This window comes from Gekko japonicus, unplaced genomic scaffold, assembly GCF_001447785.1.
Source record: "Gekko japonicus isolate JY-2015 unplaced genomic scaffold, Gekko_japonicus_V1.1 scaffold1395, whole genome shotgun sequence".
Classification (NCBI taxonomy): Eukaryota; Metazoa; Chordata; class Lepidosauria; order Squamata; family Gekkonidae; genus Gekko; species Gekko japonicus.
The window spans coordinates 85,822-95,448 of record NW_015161440.1 but is presented as its reverse complement, the minus strand read 5'-3'; the positions used below and the strand labels follow the sequence as shown (position 1 = coordinate 95,448).

Genomic DNA, 9,627 nt, shown 5'->3' with positions numbered 1-9,627 from the left:
GAACCGCGGAAGAGCCCGGCTGGATTAGACCAGTGAGGTTCCATCCAGTCCAGCCTCATGTCTCACACAGGGGCCAACCAGCTCCTCTGGAGGGCCAACAACAGGGCAGAGAGGCCGAGGCCTTCCCCTTAGAAGAACCTCAGCAGAGCCCCGCTGGATCAGACCAGGGAGGGTCCATCCACTCCAGCATCCCATCTCACACCAAGGCCACCCAGTTCCTCTGGAGGGCCAACAACAGGGCAGAGAGGCCGAGGCCTTCCCCTGAGAAGAATCTCAGAAGAGCCCCATTGGATCAGACCAGGGAGGGTCCATCCAGTCCAGCATCCTGTCTCATGCAGTGACCAACCAGTTCCTCTAGAGGGGCAGCAACAGGGCAGAGAGGCCGAGGACTTTCCCCAAGAAGAACCTCAGAAGAGCCTTGCTGGATCAGACCAGTGAGGGTCCATCTAGTCCAGCCTCCTGTCTCACACAGTGGCCAGCCAGTTCCTCTAGAGGCCGAAACAAACAGGGCAAAGAGGCCGAGGCCTTCCCCCAATGTTGCCTCCTGTCAATGGGATTCAGAGGCTTAGTGCCTCTGAATGTGGTAAAGGTAAAGGTTCCCTTGCTCGAAAGCCAGTCGAATCCGACTCTAGGGTTGCGGTGCTCATCTCCGTTTCCAAGCCGAAGAGCCAGCGCTGTCCGAAGACGTTTCTGTGGTCATGTGGCCGGCATGACTAAACACCAAGGCGCACGGAACGCTGTTACCTTCCCACCGAAGTGGCCCCTATTTATCTACTTGCAATTCCTTGCTTTCGAACTGCTAGGTTGGCAGGAGCTGGAACTAGAGATGGGAGCTCACTCTATCATGCGGCACCCGGGTCTCGAACTGCTGAACTACTGACCTTCCACAGCCTGCAGTTCAGCGTCTTAACCACTTGAGCCACCGCAGCTCCATGTTCTGAATGTGGAGGTTCCATTTAATCACCGTAGCTTTTAGCCACTGCTGGACCTCTTCTCCATGAATCTATCTAATCCCCCTTTAAACCTGTTTATTCCTTTGGCCATCACGATATCCTCTGGCAGCGAAGCCCACCTTTTAACCGCTCTGTTTTGTTTTTCCCTGGGCCTGGTTTTGCTTTCCGATGGCCACTGGCATGTGGGCACGATGCTAAATGTGCAAGCCCAGTCCAGTGTTCCCTCTAAGCTGAGTCCGTGTGAGCCAGCTCACACTTTTTTTAGCCTCTGGCTCACGCATTTTTCTCTTAGCTTAGGAAGGGATGGCTCCAGAGGAAACAAATAGATGCAGTAGCCAAATCGCTCGCTTTAATGCCAGGAGCTCACAAAGTAGATTTTTTGCTCACAAGACTCCATAGTTCGGTCGGGGTCACAACACCGGCTGGTGACCCCGGGTCCTAAGGAGGCCAGGCTTGCGGCAACGAAGACCAGGTCCTTTTCAGTGGCGGCTCCTATCTGGTGGAACAAGCTCCCGGAGGAGATCAGGGCCCCTGCAGCAAATTTTGCAGTTCCGCAGGGCCTTCAAGAAGGAGCTGCGGTGGCTCAAGTGATTAAGACGCTGAACTGCAGGCTGTGGAAGGTCGGTAGTTCAGCAGTTCGAGACCCGAGTGTGCCGCAATGACGGAGTTAGCTCCCGTCTCTAATTCCAGCTCCTGCCAACCTAGCAGTTCGAAAGCAAGAAATTGCAAGTAGATAAATAGGGACCACTTCGGTGGGAAGGTAACAGTGTTCCGTGCGCCTTGGTGTTTAGTCATGCCGGCCACATGACCACGGAAACGTCTTCGGACAGCGCTGGCTCTTCGGCTTTGAAATGGAGATGAGCACCACAACCCTAGAGTCGGACTCGACTGGCTTTCGAGCAAGGGAGACCTTTACCTTTTAAGGGCCTGCAAGACGGAGCTCTTCCGCCAGGCATATGAGTAGGAGCTATTACCACCACCCCTCCACCATAGAGTGACACCGCTGGAGGACCGTGTAACACCCAATTGTGGCCCTAGCCCTCCCCTCTGCCCTGCAAAATGTGGGGAGTTTTCTATTCTTGCGTCTGATGGAATTGAATTTTAAACTGCTTTTATCTATTTTATCTATTGTACGCACTTTGTGCTCATGGAAGCCGCCCTGAGCCCATTCGCGGGAAGGGCGGGGTATAAATGCAATGAAAATGAATAAATAAATAAAATAAATAGCTTGGAGGGAGCATTGGCCCAGTCCTGTGTCCTTGTGGTTAAGGAAGCCAGAAGCCAGCCGTGGACGGCCGTGTGATTCTGTTTTGGATTTGCACTTCTCCCTCTCTCTCTCTTTGCCCTGCAGTCGGAGATGCTCCTTCAGCACCAGTCCAACCCCTGCATCCTGGACAACTCCGGCAAGACCCCGCTCGACTTAGCGTGTGAGTTTGGCCGCGTCGGGGTAAGTGGAGTCCACGGTCCTCTTTTTCTGCGTCTTCTTGGTGGAAAGCGGGGGAACGAGGATTCTCTTTAGGGAGACCAGAATCTGAACACACGGTAGGTTCATCGACACATGAAGCTGCCTTATACTGCATCAGAACCACCACCACCCTGGTCCATCAAGGTCAGTCCTGTCTGCTCAGACTGGCAGCTCCTCTCCAGGGTCTCAGGTGGGAGGACTTTCCCATCATCTCCTGCCTGGTCCTTTTATAACTGGAGATGTTGCCGGGGACTGAACCTGGGACCTTCTGCATGCCAAGTGGAGGCTCTCCCGCTGAGCCAGAACCCCTTTTTACAGCTCTCCAGGGTCTCAGGCGGTGGTCTTTCCCATCACCTCCTGCCTGGTCCTGTTTGATGGAAGATGCCGGGGACTGAACCGGGGCCCTTCTGCATGCCAAGCAGAGGCTCTTCCACTGAGCCACAGCCCCTCTTTACAGCTCTCCAGGGTCTCAGGTGGAGGTCTTTCCCATCACCTCCTGCCTGGTCCTTTTTAACTAGAGGTGCTGCCGGGGATTGAACCTGGGACCTTCTGCATGCCAAGCAGAGGCTCCGCCACTGAGCCACAGCCCCTCTTTACAGCTCTCCAGGGTCTCAGGCAGAGGTCTTTTCCATCACCTCCTGCCTGGTCCTTTTCAACTGGAGATGCTGCCGGGGATTGAACCTGGGACCTTCTGCCTGCCAAGCAGAGGCTGTGCCACTGAGCCACTTTTCTGGCACTGAGATAGTTTCAGAATGTAGCCATGTTGGATTGCAGTAGAACAGTTTGGTTCAGGTCCAGTAGCACCTTAGAGACTCCACAAGCTTTTCGGTGTATGGGTTTTTGAGACTCAACGCTCCAAATTTCCCCTGATAAGAACCTCGGAGGAGCCCTGCTGGGTCAGACCAGGGAGGGTCCATCTAGTCCAGCCTCCCGTCTCACACAGGGGCCAGCCAGTTCCTCTGGAGGGCCAACAACTGGGCAGAGAGGCCGAGGCCTTCCCCTGATGAGAACCTCAGAAGAGCCCTGCTGGATCAGACCAGTGAGGGTCCATCCAGTCCAGCATCCTGTCTCACACAGAGACCAACCAGTTCCTCTGGAGGGCCAACAACAGGGCAGAGAGGCGGAGGCCTTCCCCTGATAAGAACCTTGGAAGTGCCCTGCTGGATCAGACTAGTGGTCCATTTTGTCCAGCATCCCATCTCACACAGGGGCCAATCAGCTCCTCTGGAGGGCCAACAACAGGGCACAGAGGCCTTCCCCTGATGTTGCATCCTGGCTTTGGGATTCAGAGGATCAATGCCTCTGAATGTGGAGGTTCCCCTCAGTTGCCGTGGCCAGTAGCCACCAAAAGACTTATCCTCCGTGAATCTTTCTAATCTCCTTTTAAAGCTATTTATTCCCGTGGCCATCACAACAGCCTCTGGCAGCGAATTCCACCTTTTAATCACTCTGTGTGTAAAGTAGTATTCGATTCCCCCACTCCTCCACTTGCAGCTGCTGGATGACCTTGGGCAAGCCATAGTTCTTCAGAGCTGTTGTCTTAAGAGCAGTCCTTGAGAGAGCTCTCTCGGCCCCACCGACCTCACAGGGTGTCTGTTGTGGGGAGGGGAAGGGAAAGGAGATTGTAAGCTGCTCTGAGACTCGAAGTGAAGGGCGGAGTATAAATCCAATCTCTTATTTTCTTCTTTTCTTCTTTTGTCTGTCCTGAACCTACTGCCCATCGGCTTCATTGGATGCCCTTCCCTTTTAGGAGAGGAAGTTCTCTTTGTCAACTCTATGCACCCTGTGCATCTATATATCTAATAGCCAAGTTGCCCCCTCCGTGTGGATATCTAAATCCGCACATCGGGGGCACTTGGGGGGCAGGGAGATTTTCCTGCACACTTGGAGCAGTCTCCAGGTGTGCAGAAAAACCTAAAAACTTGAAAAAAAATATGGGGGATACTTAAAGCCCCCCAAAAGTAAAAGCGTTCCCTGCACATGTGCAGAGAACGCTCTGGCCATGGGGGGGGGATACTTGGCGGACTGGGCAGCTGGGAGCCGCTCAGGCCACGCCGCTGGAGCCGGGTGTGTGTGTAGGAGATTGGTGGGCCCGCGCGGCTCATCACCGGGGCGGGGAAGGCAGAAGAGAAGGATTGGTGGGCCTGGTGGCTGGGGACCGTGTGGGCCTCACTGTCGGTGCGGGCGGGTTGGGGGGGAAAGGATTGGCGGGCCCGGGCCTCACCATTGGTGTGTGGGGGGGAGCGGGCCGCTGAAAAATCCCAGGCGCTTCAGCCTTTCCTCCTAGGGAAGGGGCTCCAACCCCCTCACCATCTTGGTCTCCCTCCGTTGTACTTTCCCCAGCTCTGCAGTGTCCTTTTGTAGATACGGTGACCAGAACTTTACCCAGTGTTCAAATGAGGCCACACCGTAGATCTATCCCGGGTCATTACAGTAGCAGCTGTTTTATTCTAAATCCCTTTCCTAATAACCCCCGACACAGAGTTTGCCCCTTTCACCGCTGCAGCACGCGGGGCCGACACTTTCATTTCACTCTGGCCCCCAAGACCTTTCCCTCGGCCCCAGCAGGTTGAGACCCGTGTTCCCTCTAAGCTGACTTAGTGTGAGCTAGCTCACAGTTTTTTTAGCGCCCGGCTCACACATTTTCGTCTTAGCTCAGGAAGGGAGGGCTCCAGAGCAAACTCATTGATACAGCAGCCAAATGGCTCGCTCACAACTTTAGTGCCAGTCGCTCACAAAGGAGAATTTTTGCTCACAAGATTCCACAGCTTAGAGGGGGCCTTGGTGGAGACCCGATTTGCCTAGATTTGGGAGACAGTTTTTTTCCACTCTAGTGTAGAAAAAGCCCAGCAGGAACTCATTAGCATAATAGGCCTCACCCAACAGCAAAACCCATTAGCATATTAGGCCACACCCTGACAGCACCGCTCATTAGCACATTAGGCCACACCGCCATGTTACCAGAAGTGTGGTCATCCAGCCACACCCACCTTTCCCTTCTTATTCTGTTTACCTTGTTTGTTGTCAAAACCCAGGGCCTTTTTTTGTAGCAGGAACTTCTTTGCATGTTAGGCCACACACCCCTAAAGTAGCCAATCCTAATGAGTTTCTGCTCTTGGGTGTGGCCTGTTATGCTAATGAGCTCCTGCTGGGCGTGGCCAACTCGGGAGCCAGCAGGAACTCCGTTCCTGTGCGTTCCTGCCCAAAAAGAGCCCTGCCCAGTGTGCATCACCTGTCGGGGTGGGGGGAGGCTCTACCTCAGCAGGCGACTCCTCCCCGCAAAAACCCCCCTCTTGGGAGAGCTCTCCCTTTAGCATTTCTCTTTTCTCCGGCTCCTCAGGTGGTGCAACTTCTCCTGAGCAGCAACATGTGCGCCGCCTTGCTGGAGCCCAAGCCGGGGGACATCACCGACCCCAACGGGACCAGCCCCCTGCACCTGGCCGCCAAGAACGGACACATCGACGTCATCAGGTGCGTCCTCCCTCCTTGCCTCCGGGGCTCCTGGGAAGAGCTGGGGAAGTCTCTCAGGTGCTCTTTGGAGAATGAGTCAGTGATGGCGAATCTTTTAGAGACCGAGTGCCCAAACTGCGACCCAAAACCCACTTATTTTTTGCAAAATTTAACCTGAATACTGAGGTTTTACTTTAGAAAAAACATTAACTTAAGATGACCCAAACAAAGTAAGGAAAGCAATCCCAAATGCTTTTATTGACTTAAAATTATTTGGCAGAGAACTCGACACTTTAACAACTGTCTGGGCCTGGCTGGGGCGATGGCACAGGTGCCCACAGAGTGGGCTCTGAGTGCCACCTCTGGCCCCCGTGCCATAGGTTCGCCACCACTGGAATGAGTTCAGGAAACCAGTGCCAGTGGCTGAGAACCCGCGTCCGACTTCCAGGAGCTCATTTGAGCAAAAGCTGCCGAATCCGAATGGAGCTGCGGTGGCTCAAGTGGTTAAGACGCTGAACTGCAGGCTGTGGAAGGCCGGTAGTTCAGCAGTTCGAGACCCGGGTGTGCCGCATGATGGAGTGAGCTCCCGTCTCTAGTTCCAGCTCCTGCCAACCTAGCAGTTCGAAAGCAAGAAATTGCAAGTAGATAAATAGGGACCACTTCGGTGGGAAGGTAACAGCGTTCCGTGCGCCTCGGCGTCTAGTCATGCCGGCCACATGACCACGGAAACATCTTCAGACAGCGCTGGCTCTTCGGCTTGGAAACGGAGATGAGCACCACAACCCTAGAGTCGGATTCGACTGGCTTTCGAGCAAGGGAAACCTGCTGAGTCCGAAAGGGGTTCTGGAACCTACAGGATTGGGGTCCATTGCTGGAGACGGCTGACCGTGAACCAGCAGGGTGGGGGGGTACAGTGTTCCCTCTAAGCTGAGAGTGTGAGCTGACTCACAATTTTTTAGCCTCCGGCTCACATATTTTTGTCTTAGGAAGGGCAAACGAATTCATGCAGTAGCCCAATCGCTCGCAACTTTCATGCCAGGAGCTCACAGACTAGAATTTTTGCTCACATGACTCCACAGCTTAGAGGGAGCATTGGTGGGGGGGTAGGATTGGCTCAGCCCTGCAAGAAGGGAGAGGGCTTGTTAGGAATGGGGAGTGGGTGTGTAGGCAGCACACACACCCCTTCAGTCAGTGGCACTGTCTGGCACAGTCTTCCCTCTAAGTTGAGCCAGTGTGAGCTAGCTCACAGTTTTTTAGCCTCCGGCTCACACATTTCTGTCTCAGCTCAGGAAAGATGGCTCCAGATCAAACTGATTTGTGCAGCAGCCAAAATCGCCTGCTCACACAACTTTGATGCCAGTAGCTCACAAAGCAGAATTTTTGCTCACAAGACTCCACAGCTTACAGGGAGCATTGGTGGGGGGTGGGGGGCAGTGTTCCCTCTAAGCTGAGTTAGTGTGAGTTAGCTTACAGTTTTTTTAGCCTCTGGCTCACACATTTTTGTCTTAGCTCGGGAAGGACGGCTCCAGAGCAAACTAATTTATGCAGCAGCCAAATTTCTGGCTCACAACTTTAATGCCAGTAGCTCACAGAGGAGAATTTTTGCTCACAGGACTCCGCAGCTTACAGGGAGCATTGGTGTGGGGGGCGGGATTGGCTCAGCCCTGCAAGGAGGGAGAGGGCTGGTTAGGAATGTGGGGAGTGGGCGTGTAGGCAGCAACCCCCTCTTCAGTCAGTGGCAGTGCCTGGCACAGTGTTCCCTCTAAGCTGAGTTAGTGTGAGCCAGCTCACAGTTTTTTAGCCTCCAGCTCACACAGTTTTGCCTTAGCTCAGGAAGGAAGGCTCCAGAGCAAGCTAATTTATGCGGCAGCCAAATCCCTCGCTTGCAACTTTTGCATTTTTGCTCACAAGACTCCCCCGCTAAGAGGGAGCATTGGTGCCTGGTGCTGTTTGCAGAGGGGAGGAAGAACCCCCAGGGGGAACGGCTTTCTGGATCTCTAGGGAGTTCCGCGTGACCCACTTCTGCCTCAACCGCTCCGTGAGAGGCCTCAGCAGGCTCCTTTCCAGTTCGGTGTAGTGGTTAAGTGCGCAGACTAATCTGGGAGAACCGGGTTTGATTCCCCACTCCTCCACTTGCACCTGCTGGTGTGACCTTGGGTCAGTCACAAGTTCTGTCAGAGCAGTTCTTGAAAAAAAGAGCCGTTTCTGTCAGAGCTCTCTCAGCCCCACCTACCTTGCAGAGTGTCTGTTGTGGGGAGGGGGAGGGAAAGGACTTTGTCAGCTGCGGATCATGAGAGGGAGGGAAGGGAGGGCTGCCTCAGGGCTTAGTTCTTGTGGCCTCTTCTTACACGCCAGGGAAATGCCGATCGCCGCTTTGGGGTCAGGAAGCAAATTTTCACCAGGCCAATTTGGTTGGAAATTTTGGAGATTTTTTTGGCCATCTTCTGTGCATGGCGCAGGGGTCGGGGGGGGGGGGAGTATTTCTGAATTCCCTACATTGTGCAGGGAATGACCCTGGAGGGCCCTTCCATGATTCTATGGAAGGACAGAGCTAGAGTCCAGGAGCATCTTAAAGACTAACAAAATTGGTGGCAAGGGAGGAACATTGGTGAGCCACCGCTCACTTCTTCAGATACAGCGAGAATGTGAGTCCATCTGTCCTCATATCTTACCTCCATTCTAGTTGTATCCGAAGTAGTGAGCGGTAACTCACGAAAGCGCCTCCCCTGCCGCAGATTTTGTTAATCGTTCAGGTGCTCCTGGACTCTGGCTCTTTTCCACTGCTACAGACAGGCTAACGCAGCTGCCCGGCTTGATCTATCCCAAGAAAGGAGTCTTGGGGGCAGGGCGTGGTGAGAAGGCCAGTCTCAGGGAAGGGTGTATTGTCTCTTGGAGAGCTGTGGACGATCCAGGGCGGGCAGGGAAACCCCCCCCCCCCGCCCATGCAGTCATCTGTGGCAGGGAAGCAACTATGGGGCGGCCCGTGGGACCCAGCAGGAAGGAAACGTCTCCTTAAGAGCTCGGCAAATTGGAGGGGCTGCCCCAAGGGGGGCGGGAATATCAGCTCACGGAGATGAATTGCAGAAGGGCAGGAGGGGGGAGGGGGCTCCATTAGGGGCTTTATTAATGTGTGTGGTCGAATCCCGGAGGGACCGGCCAGATCACTTAGCGAGGCCTCCCCCCTCCATTCCCTTCCCGCGTCAGGCTGACCCGACGCAGGGATGGCAGGGAGGAGAGGCCCCCGCCCCCCGGTGTTTCTCAGTGTGGGGTGAGGATCCCACAAAGGAATCATAGGATGTGAGAGTTGGAAGGGACCTTGCAGGTCATCCAGTCCCACCCCCTGCACTCTGCAGGAGCACAGCCAACAGACGGCCCGACAACATACCCGAGAGATGGCCGCCCAGCCTCCGCTTGAAAGCGTCCCGCGAAGGAGCATCCCGCGAAGGAGCATCCGCCACCTCCCGTTAGGAAGTCTCTCCCGATATTTAGCCGGTATCGACTCCCTGGTCGTTTCCACCCATAGGAGCGAGCCCCTGTTTTGAGCAGCGAGAGATGTGCTCACCAGAGCCCTCTCTCCTGTGTACTCTGGCCGCACTGTGAGCTACTAGCATTAAAGCTGTGAGCAAGCAATTCGGCTACTGCATAAATTAGTTTGCTCTGGAGCCCTCCTTCCTGAGCGAAGACAAAAACGTGTGAGCTGGAGGCTCAAAAAACTGTGAGTAGGCTCACACTTACTCAGCTTAGAGGGAACACTGCTCA

At 54.5% G+C, this 9,627-nt stretch overlaps 1 protein-coding gene across 1 annotated transcript in view; it reads left to right on the top strand.

The window, feature by feature from the left end:
• CASKIN1 (CASK interacting protein 1) overlaps positions 1-9,627 on the top strand; it is a 47,892-nt gene that overhangs the window by 6,282 nt on the left and 31,983 nt on the right. Inside the window, exons 4-5 of the mRNA XM_015429026.1 lie at positions 2,305-2,400; positions 5,759-5,889. Of these exons, the coding sequence (XP_015284512.1) occupies positions 2,305-2,400; positions 5,759-5,889 (227 nt within the window). The remainder of the gene's footprint in view (positions 1-2,304; positions 2,401-5,758; positions 5,890-9,627) is intronic.